This window comes from Hermetia illucens, chromosome 4, assembly GCF_905115235.1.
Source record: "Hermetia illucens chromosome 4, iHerIll2.2.curated.20191125, whole genome shotgun sequence".
Taxonomy (NCBI): domain Eukaryota; kingdom Metazoa; phylum Arthropoda; class Insecta; order Diptera; family Stratiomyidae; genus Hermetia; species Hermetia illucens.
This window is the reverse complement of record NC_051852.1, coordinates 79,117,769-79,133,064: the sequence shown is the minus strand read 5'-3', so window position 1 is coordinate 79,133,064 and position 15,296 is coordinate 79,117,769. Positions and strand designations below refer to the sequence as shown.

The window sequence follows — 15,296 nt, the reverse complement described above, 5'->3', positions numbered from 1 at the left end:
TTTTTAGTAACAAGGCGCAGCTTGTCCATTCATTGATGGAAACATCTTTGGAGTCTCCATGTTCTCTTCAAAGATGCAAAGAGTTTCGTAGTCGATTTTATGCGCCGTTATAATGATCGGATTCCAATTATTTCTTGGGAACCAAAGATTGTGGAGACTAGCCACACAGTTAATTCTGGTCAAATAAGAAGCTTGCGTAGTTGGACAGTCACGAAGGCATTGCGTCTGGAGGCGACGATAAGCGAACTCCCCAAATGTTTCATAGGACAGATTAACCCCAGATTCAATTTCCACCCTCCTTCAGCAGATCATACTGAATTTATCAAATTTATCAAATCGTAGTCGATTCCTAATACACTATATATAACGGAACTATCAAAATTAAAAAAATAAAATCGATTAACAAAAAAATCAGCATTGCTTTTATTTTGTTTTTAAAAACTAATTGCTATACAAAGTTTATTAAATAAACTTAAAATAGGAAATTAATATGAAATCAAGTAATAAACGAATTAATTTTAAATACAGATTCATGAAAGGATTACGTGCAAGAATTGGCGAATAAAACTAATCTAGAAGCGAATATCTAATGTAGCAGATTAACATATTTTCCGCAATTAATAATATCAGAAAAATGTTATATATTAATTTTGTATTTCGTTAGATCGATGACAAAATAACGAAGCTGTCGCTACTTCTTTCTTCTTTACTAAATATCTTTGGCAAAGGCGGTGCTTTTTTGTGAATAATAGTATTCTCGCAGGGAATACATTTCTAGATAAACAAAGAGGAAATTAGCATACAAATAAAAAGGAGAAAATAAAATGTTATTCTAGTAACTTGACAACCAACACGCAAAAAATCATATCAGATACTTGAAGTAACTTGGTTGATGCCTTTTCTTTTTACGGAAAATTAATAATGAAAATCTATGATTTACTTTCAAGGTACTAAATGAAACGCTGAGAAAATGTATTTTTTTTCATATTTTTGAACCTTTTATTTGAATTGATTTTATTATTTTTTTTTGTTTCGTAGTTTTGTATTTTTTCTTTTCAATTAAATATAAAATAAATTTGACAAATAAGTTTCAAGTCATACATTGGCTGTATTTATTTTCATTCTTATTTCTTTGCGTTACTCTTCTCGATACTTAAAAATTATTATTTACATTAAAAATTCATTTAGTTTTTTGTTTTTTTTTGCGATTTTGTGTTTTATACATATATGAAATTTTTCAAATTTCAATTTTGCCGTTTATTAAATAATGTGTTGTCCTGGGTTTGTAATATATAAAATGTACTTCCTGTCTTTATCTTACATAATTCATAGCTTGTTCTCTGCTTGCTTTCCTTCATCCACTTTTCTTCGTTAAGTATATGTAATTCTTCCATTTGTGTATAATTGAGACGTTTTAATTACATTATTTTAATTTATTAGTAATCATAATATAATATTTCATTTTAAATGTTCTTTTATATATTTCGAAGTTTGAATTCGATTGTTCGGATTTAATATTGGCTTGGCTCAATTTTGTTTTAGTTTGTCTTATCTCCATATTAAATTCATTTTGTTTCATATACTTTAAAATTTATACAATTATTAGTTTATTCATTTAGGCGTCCCTTACATCTCCACCATTTGTGATTCCTGGAAAAATTATTATCCGTTTGCTTGTAAAAATGGGATTCAGTTACTACTCCTTACAGCTGGGAATTCGGAAAAATGTTGGGGATGCGTTTTACCTGTGCGGGGGAAGGAGAATTCAAATGAGGTGTTGAAGCTGGAGGGAATACAACACTAATCAGGCGACATACGGAAATCAGTCTTATTTTATTAAATAGCCGACCTGCTAGTTGTATGTAAACTGTTTTCTATGTTCATGAGAGGTTTGAAGAGGAGGTTCTATACAAATACAAAATTTAAAAGAATATTTATTGTATTTCATGTAAAAAGAAAAACATTTATTAAATTTGTGACAATAAGACGTGAATGCGATAATTAGTTATTCGAAATAGTTCTTCTAAATTTTGTATGAGCTCTAACTACGTTCCTATCCATTATTTTCATATATAGATGAGTATCGTCAACATCAGATTTGGGTTTTCATTTCGTTAAACTCTTGGAAAATTCTCTTTAGACCTTTACACATTGAAGATTTTTTTTATTGTTTTCTTGAATAGTAAGTCATCTCACAATTGTCATAGAATATCAATCATTATTCCAGAAAATTGGTAAACTTCAGCTATGAATAGAATGACAGAGTCAGCTTTTACATTACATGAAACAATAAAAGAAATAAATCATTTGGATTCTCGGATCATAGTTTCTGCCCAGTTCGTCCTTCTTCTGTTTTCTTCTGGCTAGAACTCTTTCTCAATTAATTTTTCGTTAACTAGTTTCGAATCTGCCCGCTTTATTCACAGTAATATATTTTTTTAAGAATATTTTTTTAGTTTTCCTTCCATTTATGTAATTGTTTAAGTGTTAACTTATAAAAAATCTATTAATAAATTTAAATATTTCTTCTATATTCAATATTTACAATATCTTACGATAATATTTTTGAATTTTTTTCAGGTTTTTTTCAATTTTCATATTATAATTTTTTGTTACAATTTCATAAATCACATGCATTAAAGGTTAGCTCATTCTTATAAATTGAATTAAATACTTCGATTTCGTTTTATGAAATTAACTTTGGGTTTGCTAGTTTCGAATGTTGTTAAAAAATTTGTTTTAGTGCCTCGCAGAACTTCTGGCCCAACCAAAGGGAAAAGTTGTGTTCGTGGCGACGGAAATTTACCATTTACCATTTATATTCAAATTTCTCTATGTTGAAATGCCCACTACGCATCTAAATATGTTTGCCGTTTCAACAAATGCGCCGCTACCTCAGTCTTAATCAGCTCAAACTGCCCAAGAGAAATACTTGAAAAGTCGAAGTATGCCGATATTTAGCGACGACGCCAATCAAAACCCCCTTAATCATGTCAGTATCCGATCTGCGTTCAAAACAAAAATAAAAACTGCGGAGATCAGTTGCAAAAATCCCGACACGGTTATGTAAATGTTAGTTAACCTCCAAATGCAATTTAAAAGCAGTAGTAGCAATTAAAGGTGTTGAACCCCAATCAGGACCGGGGGCGGTTGTCAAATTTCAATCAGTTGCGACCCTTGCGGATAAGGAAATATTCATGCACAAGTAGGGTAAATGGGATCCTACGCCCACCTCCGTGAATAAAAATTGATTATCGGAAGGATACCCAGGAAATGAACTAGATATGGAGAATGAGAAAGGGCGTTATTTTGTAATGCAGGGCTCAGTACAGGGGGTTTTTGGGAGAGACCAAGAAGGCTCCCAGCCGCCGATAAACAGCGACTGCGATGCCTCAGTATTGGGAAATATTGACATCGTGGCTCCCAATATTACAAGAAATAATAGCGCAGCAGAAACGAGACCCTCACCGATTCCTTTTCGTGAGAGTTTGGAGTAAGCCGTCGAGAGTTGTCGCGATTTGTTACGGGGATTGGAAATAAATGTCCCCCTATCAAAGTCAATGCTGTCAATGCAAAAGCCGAAAGTGGGAGAGAGCAAGCTGGAACAGAAATTCTTCATCATCATTCACGCAAAAATGATGTCTATGAGTTCATTAGGGAGAGGCAAAATTTCTACCAAAATGTCATCATTTAAAGCTAAGTCAGCCTTTTTTATTGCTGTGAACAAACGTGCAAAACATAAAACACATAAAGTTCTAAAATGCTACTATGAAAACCTAACGCCTTTTCATACCACTTATCATTTTCTTTGCGGAACAATGGGGAAATTCAAAAACCAAGTTTGAGCTTATTTACCTGTATCTTTGTCGATAATACGTTTCAGTTGTATCGAATTATAGGTTTGATGGAGGACTGGAGATTGACATTTTGCTCTGCCTAGAGATACTCCATTAAAAGGACGCTTCATACTTTTTTGAATTTTTTATCGCAACTTAACAAGGGAGCCAAGAAAGATGTGTCTGATGGTCATTAAAGACTTAATAAATAGGCAAAAAGATATGTCCACATTTATAAATGTATTATATTGCGTTCTATTAAAGACACATTGCTGAAAATATCCGCAAAGTTCAGTGTATATGGTTTCCTTTGTTATTTGTAGGAGTCGGAATAGTCGTTGTTGATTGTTACGAAAATAGACAAGTTAGACAAGTCCTGTTGGCTTGTTGTTTTTCATTCGTCTTTGCTACCAACATTTGATCCCCGTTTTCACATTTCTGTAGGATTTAATAAACATCTGGCTGCCTTCGCGATAATTCAGTTTGGCAGAATTTCATCGATTCTGTCGCTCGGAACTTGTCCTTCCTTATTTTATTTCTCGTTATATATTTCTTTCCACGAAGTAATGAGGAATGGGGAAGGCAATATTTTTCACATTACCATCTCTGACTCCAATATATAAGATATATTTTGATTCCCAAGACGTAGCTCCATCTTTTTGCGAATACAATTCCGTTGGTGTCGGTGGGCTTGAGACTATTCTGTGTAAAACTCCGAGGAGCAAGAAAACGTAGTCTGGACGACTTCAGAACGCTATCTAAACTAAAGAAAAGAACATTTAATTCTGTGGATAACAAATGTCTTCTGCCAGTTTTAGACAGTAAAATAGTAAAGTTGGAAAATCTACCCAACAGAGAAAAGTGACAAAACTAAGATGGAAAATAGACAAAGAAGCAAAGATAAGATGAACAGCGAACGAAATTCCCTTCAATTTTGAACATCATGCATTGTTTGCTCTTTGAATCGTTGCATTTTCTTCATCCACTTCTTAGGTTTCAGCGGGGGTATCTGCTCGTAAGATGGGAGTCTCTTGAGAGGTACGTGTTGACGAGAGCTGTAGTATTTACCACGATCCATGTTGATTCCTTTTCCCAGGGGTGACTCATCGCCCTTTTCATTCCTTGCCGGGCCTTAGACCGATTAAAGGCAGCCGCCGGACTACATAAGTATCCTGGCAAGGCTCTCGTAGGATTGTAAATGGATGAATGACAGGAACAGAACTTTATATTGACTTCTCAGATTCTTTTTCCTCCAAATAGAGAAGAATCGAAATTACAACTGGCTGCCTGACTTTGATCCGGCAAGGCAGCCAAGGACATCTCGAGAGTTTCGTGTCGATGTAGACTAGATAGCTGTACGGTGTGGAGGAGGAATAATCGACTCTAGTTCTGTATTCTTTGCACAATTCAGTTTTGAGGCACTTGAGATTACTTCTACAAGTTACATGTCCCTTTTTCTTCAGACGAATCCTCGCAACATTTTTTTGGTGTTTGCAGAAAGCAGGGCAAGAGGATACACTGCAAGGCAAAAATACACACATACATCAAATAGTGAAGACATCCCGAACTTTAGTTCAGTTATATTTACTTAAAACTGGTGAAGACCATTGTGGTGACAGTTAAGCGAACCAAAAAATTAGGGCAAAGGATCAACGTTTACCCAACTTCCGCTATACTATTTAACCCTTTAGGGCGGCTTCCTTTCATACTGCGGCTTTTTCTCTACCCACAGCAAAATAAATTAATTTTTATGAACTCGGTGTGTTCCATCCGACGCACAAACACAACCCCCAGGCCTTGCCATCGTTCTGCATTAAAACATTTTCCATTACTGTTTTGACTATATGAGATCATTGTCTTATTTCCTTTTCCATTTTTAAAATAGTGTTCACGCAATTTTCATAGACTTTAACAAACTTCAAGAAAACCTTTCAACAGAGACGTGAAGTTAAAATATTGGAACGTTAAAACAAACGGAAAGCTTCGTGAAGCCTTGCTTGGTGGTTGCTCTTTAAGTGAGGTTTCAACATTTACAACGACACAGACATTAGAGAATGAGAGGACTAAATAGGGAAAAATATTAACTTAATATTGTGTAAAATGTATATATAACAACATCTTAAATATAATATCTAAATAACATATGTATATATATAATTAGAGAGTTTTCACATTCAGTTATCATTCATTTGTTTAATTTATTATTTTTTGTGTATTGTTTTCATATTTTTAATAATTATTTATATATTTTCACTACGAAGGCAGTTCTCTCAACAACGGAGAATACCACACACACAGTACATCCCTTACATGCTCGTTTTTACACAAATTCACTCTTGCTACTGTATTATCGTACCGTGGGTCGAAAAGACCTAACACCCTGTATTTGTACGTGTCCTAGGAAAAGTGTGTCTGGCCTGGATTTCTGGGGAATAATGTACGTATATATGCCCTTCGTCGACAGCGTATACGGCACTCCTGTAATAATATGTTTGATTCAATGCTAAGTTGAATTGATTGTACCGCTCCCTGGCTTCTCCTTGGTATTCCGAGACTCCGCAAGTATCCTTTTCTCGGGGCATATGAAATGGAGACTCAGGAAATGAACATCATTTTGGTTACCCCCAGAAGACATTGGTGTATTGTAATAATTGTTCGGTTGTGCGATGTGTTCTCCACCGTAGAAAGGGTGTGCCGTGTGCTACTGGAAGAAGTCAATTGAGCGTAGAATCCTTCCAACCAAGCTACCGCTGGTCAGGTAGTGCGTTGCTCAAGGTATCTGGCCTGAATCAGTCGACGGAATGGACTCGGCTAGCGGAAGGTAGATTCAATTACAAGTTGCTTATCCTTTCGTTGTTAATGGTTTCGTTCTGATTGTGTGCATCCTTTCGATAGCAGTCGACTTTATTGTCAGGCGTCATGTTTCTACAGGGGGGTGTTGTCCAGGCACGAGACACAGTAGCAAGTCAACGTAGACGAAGTTCACCGGTGACGACTACACCAGATGTCCGTCCGCGTCTGAATAGCCCATTGTGGCGTTAAATGTACTCAGGTTGTGTGTGTTGGGATCGTAGTTGCCAATCAGTAAACTATTACCTATGTTCGGTGCATTTTGAACATTTAGAATTTGCATAGTATTCAGGGGAGGCTGTTGCTGGTTCCTCTTCGGATCCTTAAGAATGCCCTGCGGCTGTTTCGGTGTCGATGTCTGATGTGACGATACCTGTGACAAATTACTTAAATTACTAAGTTGATGCGCAGTAGTTTGGAGCGTCGATCCATTGGTTTGCGTCGAAGCTGTCGTACTATTCGGATGTATATCGTGTGGAATTTTTGTCGTATGATGCGTAACGTCGGGTGGCGGTACCATTGCCCGCATGCCAATTGCACCGCGACGGAGGGTGCCTCCACCACCGCTACCACCACCAATCATGGTTTGATTGGGTTGCATGTGCGTAAGAGGCAAAGGCGGTGTGCTAAATTCCATTGGCGGGTAATCCTGTAATTAGACAAAGGAAATAGGTTAGTTCCGATAGTTTAGAAATTTTAACCTACAAAATTGTTCCGAAACAACTAATTAGCGACAATTCTGCTAAACAACCACGGCATATTTGTATAGAGCTTAGAACGTCAAAACTTGTATAGAGAGGAGACGTGAAAAGAGAACTTCTTGATAAAGACTCCAATTTCCAAAAAAAATATACTTTTTTGATGAGATTGGACTTCAGTTTCATTATTATGGCACGTCATACCGGGGAAGTGGTACACCTAGAGCATCGAGAGAGCACGAAGACGAACGTAACTCGACAATTCCACTGGCAATGGTCAATGGACAGGATAGCTATGTAGATTAGAAAAGATTCCTTTTAAAGGCTTTTTTAAACCCCCCTCCCCCATAGAGGTAAGGTGGGCGAAACGAGACAAAAATCAGTTTTATAACAGCCAATGTAAAGCCAGGGGATAAAAGGAGGCTCCCTTTAACTGGAGAGTTACCTTCAATAAATTTTGGTTATAAATAATAGCATTGAAGAGGTGATATAATATTAACAGTTTTTAAAAAGAGATTTGAAATGTCATCTGGGGTGCAACCACCATTAAAAAAAATTGTATCATGGAGGGATTTGACATTCGAAGCAATCAGAGGAGAAATAGTCGATATAATAGTTGACGAAGAATCAGCTACTTCGGAGGAATGCTCTCAAAGGAGCCTACAAGCTCAATTATAAAAATAAGAACATTCATCCAATTTAATATTAGCAGCGGGAGAAGAAGACGAAGAGCGGGGATCGCGAACCTCCGATTATAAGAATCTCAATTTCCGTCGCTCGAGTGAACTTAATGTACCTTGAATATTGGAACTGTGCATTTTTGAGTAGAATTTTCATAATCAACTGCGGCGCTAAAGTTTTCGGTAATATCATGATCCAAGAGTTTTACAGACTTCTACAGTGAACCAAATAGTGCTCGGTACGATGAGAGAATAGCAAAAGAGAGAAGAAGATTTTTTCTAAGAGTCATGAAATGCTAAGGCAGGGAGGTGCTCTAAGAAAATCATTTAGAGTTTGGAAACCGTAAGTGCCGAAGCTGTTCATTTTGTGACGCGATAGGGGGAATTCCCAACGCTTCAAAGTTGTAGTCTTTTACCTTCTTTATTTTATATAGATCAGTTCTTCCCAATGGCGCGGTCAATTCTTTGCGCCAAAGAGTATTTCTCTGTCTCCAGTAATCAGTAGACATGCCGGATTATGGTTTAATAAAACAAAGACAGAATTCATGATCCAGGTTCTACCTGGATCGGAGACGTCATTCAGACAAAATTTGACTTTGGAAGTTTTAGACTTAGAGAATGATCATTTGATTTATTTTCAAATTCATTTTGATAAAATATAGAGTTAAGGGAATGATATTCAACACAGATTACCATAGCCAATACATTGCATTTTGCTGCACTTATGTACGACTGCAAAACAAGCACTCTGAAACTAATTTCCAAAAAGGCTTCGATGTATGGAGCATTGCATAGAATATTGGACTCTATAAAAATTGGGGAAGGCTGACGACAGTGGTGCAACGGTGATGATTTATGATGATCCACTAAGATCTAATTATAAAGATCGGAAAGTTCCAATGAATCATGTCAGCCATATCGAAGTTATAGGCGATATCAATTCTATTCGACGACGGATGAAAGACTAAGCGTAAGGGAAGCGTCCAATAGATAAGATCAGGATAAGCAGGAGAACGCAACTGACGTGGACGCAGGTCGATTTGGGGGTTTCTCGGGGGGAAAAAGTGGCGCAAAATCATAAAGGTGAAGGAGAATACTACTGAAAATAAGGGCTTGATTTGGCCTGTAACGCTAACCATGATGATGATAATGATGATATGGTCCCTAAGATTAAAGATTTGTTACTTCTGATGCAACATTCTGGAAAGAATGTCAAAGATCCTGTAGTCAGGAACTAGCACCACTCAGTGGCACTGAGAAACCTGATTTTTACGGCATGTTAAGTAGGATTAGTCAACGAAACTGCCAAGTTCTATGAAACCACTTTACTCATAATTCGCTGTTAAACTAAACTGGGCTCTGAGTTAATGTTACTCTTTATATTGGGGCGGGGATTTATACACAAAAGTAGGCTACACTTAGGTTAAATAGTATAGCCAATTTCATTCTCTTCTTGACATTCATCAACTCTACTCAGTAAGTAGTAACACGACTTGTCAGTAGTAACAGAAAAAATATTTGTGTCGAGTAATCCCAATCATGTTTGTGTTGAGGTATCTGTAGATTTTCTACAGAAAGACATGGAAGGAACTACTGCTGTTAATGATTAGCGCAAAAAAAAAGAGAAACGGAGATATGGTGCCCATTTTTAATCTGAAAACCTTCATCATTATCATCATTAGGACTACATTCAACGTTGACATTAGGCACGTAGAAAATCACATAGCAGCTGCCGCAAAATGACTAGCATCTATTGACTCCGAGTTTCAGCGAAGTGAACCAGTGGAGAATCACATCACATCACATGTAAAAATTAATAAAGCGGAGTTTGGGATACTAATTTTAGCGGGTATTTGTGGTCCATTGATGGTTTTGGAATTGAGATATTTGGGAACGTAGTACCGATCGTTTAACAGTAAGAGAAATATTTGAGATATTGACTAAAACCTATCAAGATGCCTACACACCTTTCGAACGCCGGTCAATTACCGTCAGCTGTCAATAAATCTCGTTTAAGTCAGCTAAAACATTTTATCCAAAGAAGTTGAAAATATGCTGTGGGAAGTAGCCAGATTATACTCTATATTTGGCGAGTAACAAACCATTCAACTAAGTAGATCGTTTGGAGGAGGGTGCTTCTATAACTGTACGAGACACTGTGATAGACATCACACATCATCTTTCGATTTCGAAAGGACACATTTATTGCATCGTAAGCCACAATCGCAAAACGCATCATAGCTCAAGACGTATCACTGAAAGATCAAATCTAAGCAGATTGGCGAACTAACCTTCACGTAGCAGAAGCGGCTAATTCCTGAGTATTTGTGCGAAACAAATTTCTTTATGTTCTCCACCCAGCATATGCCCGGGCTCAAATTACCGCATATGCACAAAAATCGACTTGGTATATAGTTATCAGCGTAAATTTCCACTGAAGTGGATGCGTTTTTAGATCATTAACTGGAGCAGGCATTAACGCCGAGTTTGATTGATAACCACCGTAAAAGGGAGGACCCTCAGAAAGGAGGATTAATGGAGTTTCAAAGCTAGAATATAACTGCAAATAGTAGAATTCAAAACGCCACTGCTGAACCGGGTTGCTATCTACTTCCAGAGCAAGCGGAGTATTGAATTGCACCTAGTAAGTGAAGTTTACGATTGACTTGAATATGTTACATGCCCGGTTTCTGCCGAAACATGAATTTCTATAAAGGATTTGAAAAAGGTTTCATTTGGATAAATTACGAAAATTCCCAACGACGTACTTTTCGCACTTTTCCCAGTTTTTGCATTTCGCAAGTTCAGATGAAACAGAATAAAACATTTCCCGTGGAAGTGTGGAAACTATCTTCCGAATATTACTCCTTTCATGTTGGCTGTAAACATTTGAATAGACGTGAAACATATCTGACTGCTCTTCCTCTTCATATAAAATGCTCTTTTCCTTCTTCATCACTTGCACGTCATTGGAATATCTTGCATATTGTATTCACAAAAGCACATTTAAAACTTTCTTCACGAAAGAAAAAAAAAGTCGGCAGAAAACTTTTCCTTCGTCTCAACTAAATTGAATTTTCCGAAAAGATTGTTGCTTTCGCCATGTTCCTTGCTGGTCTTAGTGGCGCTCGAGTTGCTGTTGCCTTTGCAATTTTCCATTTCTCGATCTGTTTCGTTTCTCTTTGCGCCAAACTAAAAAGAAGTACAACTTTACAAAGTGCTGAACTATACAACGCCATAAAAGTCTTAAACACAAAACAAATCCGCCAAAAACTTTTCAAATTTATTCCAGAAAAAAGTGGCAAGAAAAAATGGAAAAACTGCGAAGGAGGCGGAAGGAAACTTTGAAAGAAGCATACACGTCGAAACGAGATGAGAAAAGCGGAAGTGAGTCCTGGAAAAGGGGTGAAAACGCTCTTCGCCTTACTTGAGAAGAAGATCAAGATGGCACATGAAGCAATATTTCTCTGATTCCCATTAAGGGATACAGAATTTGAGGTTGCAAGTTGTGCAGCCGTGAAGCTCCCTCGTCATCGAAACCGAGCGGGAAATGCTTCAAATCGACGGAAATCGCTCGTTGCACTCGATACTGCTGACTGTGGGAAAAATTCAAATTCGACGTACCAAAAGCGACTCCAACATGACAAAGCTTGTATGGAAGACCCTTTGCAGGAATGATAGCGAATGTGCTAAGACTCTGCCAAAGAGGATTTACAAGAAGTAGTGGTAAAATTCATTTCGCGTCCCCGTGGAAAAAGTAGAAGCAATGGCAAGGGCGAGGGAGAATGGAAAACTATTCAATGGGAAAAGTTTTTCAATATATTGCACCAAGCCGTATTTGGCAAGCCCGGCAATGCAATCATAATGGTATATGGCACGTTCGCAGGACGGAAGTGAGCTGCGACATAAGAAAATGGGGCGAGACATTTCGTGAGTGCATCTAGCAGAATGCGTGATCGGCTTCGTTGCTTCGGGTTTACCAGAGCCAATTGGGACTCGTTTGTTGAAAGGGGACCAATTTAGCACGATTCCGGGTATGTAGGATAGGTTCATTTTACTCCGTTTGAAGTGCATTGGGAAGTCTTTTCCAGAGATGGGAGTTTTGTAATAGTTGAATTAGAGGAAGATAATAATTTTGATGAATAATGGTCCCAAGTAAGCAGTGAACTTATTGAAGAGAATACGTTTGCTGGAAATACATTTCGAAAGGATAAGTTCCAATTTCAAGTGGTTTCAGAAAACAATGGCTGCGAATAATAAAACACAAATTAGACCACATTCACAAAACGTACTTCGAAAGAAAAGCAAGTTGGGAGAAAATATAAAAGCCCACTTTTTTTAAAGAAAACGCAACCCATAACAAAATTGATAAATATCACAAACTGCAGTATCTATGCTTTCCATTTGAGAACCTTTTGGAGCAAATGAAAGCGATGCGGCATCCGATTGTTGAAACAGTTGTACAATTTTTCTGTCAAAGTAGTAGAATTTAGAAAGCACATAAAAAACACATGGAATAACCTAATCACGTATATGAAGTTGAGTCGATTCTATAATAACTTCTTATCTGCCTCTACGAGTATAGGATATGTTACATATATATCATGAGTGGTCAATTCGCGCGAAGTGTCATCGGGTTTCCTACAAATATATTATATTTTCAAGTTTGAAGTTAGGTCACCGAACGTTTTAGAGGCCGGTAGATTTATAGGATAGAAGAGGAATAAGTATAGGGTGGTAAAAAGAAGTGTTAGATGCGCTTTACCATGAAACCAGAGTTTCTCTTTACTTCGCCAGAACAAGGACACCGTGATTTGAGGTAAAGAAACAACAACCACTCGTGCGAAGTGAATAGAGGGAGTTGCGTCTAACTTATGGCTCTACAAGTTTACACGATCGTTTCTCGTTTGCTCTTATTTCAAATAGTTTACTGTTGAAACTCAGATATATAGTGCAGCATTACCACGGTAATCTTATCTCCTAATTCCGTGCCCCGTGTTTGAGTTTTCTTCACCTCATAAGGTGAACAGTTTACTCGTTCACAACGGCTGCGTATTACTTTAAGGGAACCAGTTAGCCCAGGCCTAAGTAACTCTAAATAAAATCGTTTCTTTCTGATTTCCGCAGTGTTGCAAGGTCAATCCAATGTTAAATCAAGCAGTTTTTGTCGCCAATCGTCCCCTTAGGGTTTTTTAAACGAGCACTGGGTATTGTTGGTTGGAAAAGTTGAACGTCAAGACTAAATATTAGCTCGAGTTAGAAAATATACGACAACAAAAAGCTTTATATAGGATGAATGCGAGTTCCTAATACCAGAAATTACAATACTCTCATCGTTTTCATAAGCATATCGGAGATGTCAGTGCTCACCGCTTTCACCGCTTTGCACAATACTTGCTGCATGAATAGTACCTTTTATAAAAACCTTTCTTTGGTTCGTGTGGCAGGCCTAACGATAGATCAGAGACAATGTACAAGAAGGACGTTATCTAACCAATATCTGTGAAATAAACACCGTAACACATAAGCACGTAATAGTAGTTGAGCAGCATAGATAAATACAAGTCTGGAAACCGGAAGCTGGACGCTTCAGATATTGTATTTCCTTCATAAAGACATTTGAGTGTGAATTTGACCCATTAGTACGTAAAACGTAATATACATATATAGGAAGTGACAATTTTGACTTATTATAACTTTGTTAATAATAGTACGATTTCCGCCAAACTTGGTAGGATCAAGCTCTATATTATTGCCTATATTGCTGCATTTCATGGTTCTAGGATAAACTTAAGGGCGGTTTCCAGCCAATTACTGAAAATTATAGTAATATACTATTATTAACTTTATTTGAAGGGATATCGGTAAGGAAGGTATTTCGGAGCCTAGGCACCATATATTGGCAGCCTCTTGATTTTTTTTTCAGAATTTTCGATTGGGTAGTTTCTGAGAATGGCCCCGTTAAATAACTGATGACTTTCGATCCTCCGAACTCCCCGCCTTCCCAACAAATGTCAAAACTAGGACCAGCTTCGGAAAGTACTAACCGGCACCTTTCATTTGATACCCCACATGACTATATGTGGTGAAAAAAAAATAAACACCCCTTTTACATGTATGGGGACTCCCCTTATATTCGACGTAACAGGATGTAACTTACTGTATGCGTGAGCGTTCACAGTTCCCACCTTCCCACCAAATTTGGTGTCAATCGCTGCTACAGTGTCCAAAAAAAAGGCCTGTGACAGACAGATAGACAGTAAACCGATTTTAATAAGGTTTTGTTTTACACAAAATCTTAAAAAAGCGCTGCTGTATTGAAGCTGATATCGATTAATATCCATTATATCTGAATATACATATAGCTGTTACCCTGTTTGTTGTTTTTTATTGTTTTATAATTATATGTAGAGCGGAAGCAGGTTTTTCCTGGTTTAAATAAGTGGAACAAACAGATTTGAAGACTTTGTAATGTAACAGCGAGGAAGCAAATAATATATTGGGCAGTTGTTCGTTGGTAGCAAAAGGCTCACTGTTTCCAATATCTATGGAAACCAAAAAGACTGAAGACAGGAGGACAAATCAAATGTCTAAGAGGCACGGTATGTCATTACGTATTCTTGGGGTAGCTATTCATATATTGGTGTTTTGGTGTATCGATGGCGCCTAGATGGTTTTCTTGTGTTTGCCCATCCTATATGGCAAGCCAAGCCAAACAGTTTTGCCTAAGAGAGGATGTCTTAGAAAATATAGAAATATTACATATGTATGTATGGCGATGAAATTGGTGGATGCGAAAAGATGGATTTTACTTTACGCACCAGATTATACAGGCCCACAGCGAAGTTTGTAGGACCCGAAAACAAGTTTCCGGCTGATGGGGTGAACATCCCCGTGTAGGGGAGCGGTTGCTAAGGAGTTGCTGTCGAGCTTTGGTAGGAATAGTCATTATTTAATTTGATTTTTAGTTCGTTTTCAACAAATTTTTCTGTGCAAATTACTTCAATTAAAAATGGTTGTGTTTATTAAATATGGGCATTTAGTTAAAATAGTTAAATAATGTGGCGAGCGAGTAAATGTTGCTCGGAATGGAGGGCGGAACTTTAGCGTGGCTTTTGTCTTATAAGTTCCGAGAATATGAACCTTTCATTCTATTCATTCTATTTCTTATTTAGTTTTGTTTGCATTACTTTTGTATTCTCTTTTTTCATAACTATTGGTTTTCTTTAAAT

The 15,296-nt window shown here is 37.2% G+C and overlaps 1 protein-coding gene across 4 annotated transcripts in view; it reads right to left on the bottom strand.

Moving 5' to 3' along the window:
• Positions 1 to 1,206: 1,206 nt before the first annotated feature.
• The window catches only part of LOC119654306 (nephrin), a 356,601-nt gene continuing 342,511 nt past the window's right edge, over positions 1,207 to 15,296 (bottom strand). For all 4 annotated transcript variants that reach the window (XM_038059625.1, XM_038059621.1, XM_038059622.1 and 1 more), the window contains one exon: positions 1,207 to 7,335. In XM_038059625.1, the coding sequence (XP_037915553.1) occupies positions 6,832 to 7,335 (504 nt within the window). In that variant the 3' untranslated portion in view covers positions 1,207 to 6,831. The remainder of the gene's footprint in view (positions 7,336 to 15,296) is intronic.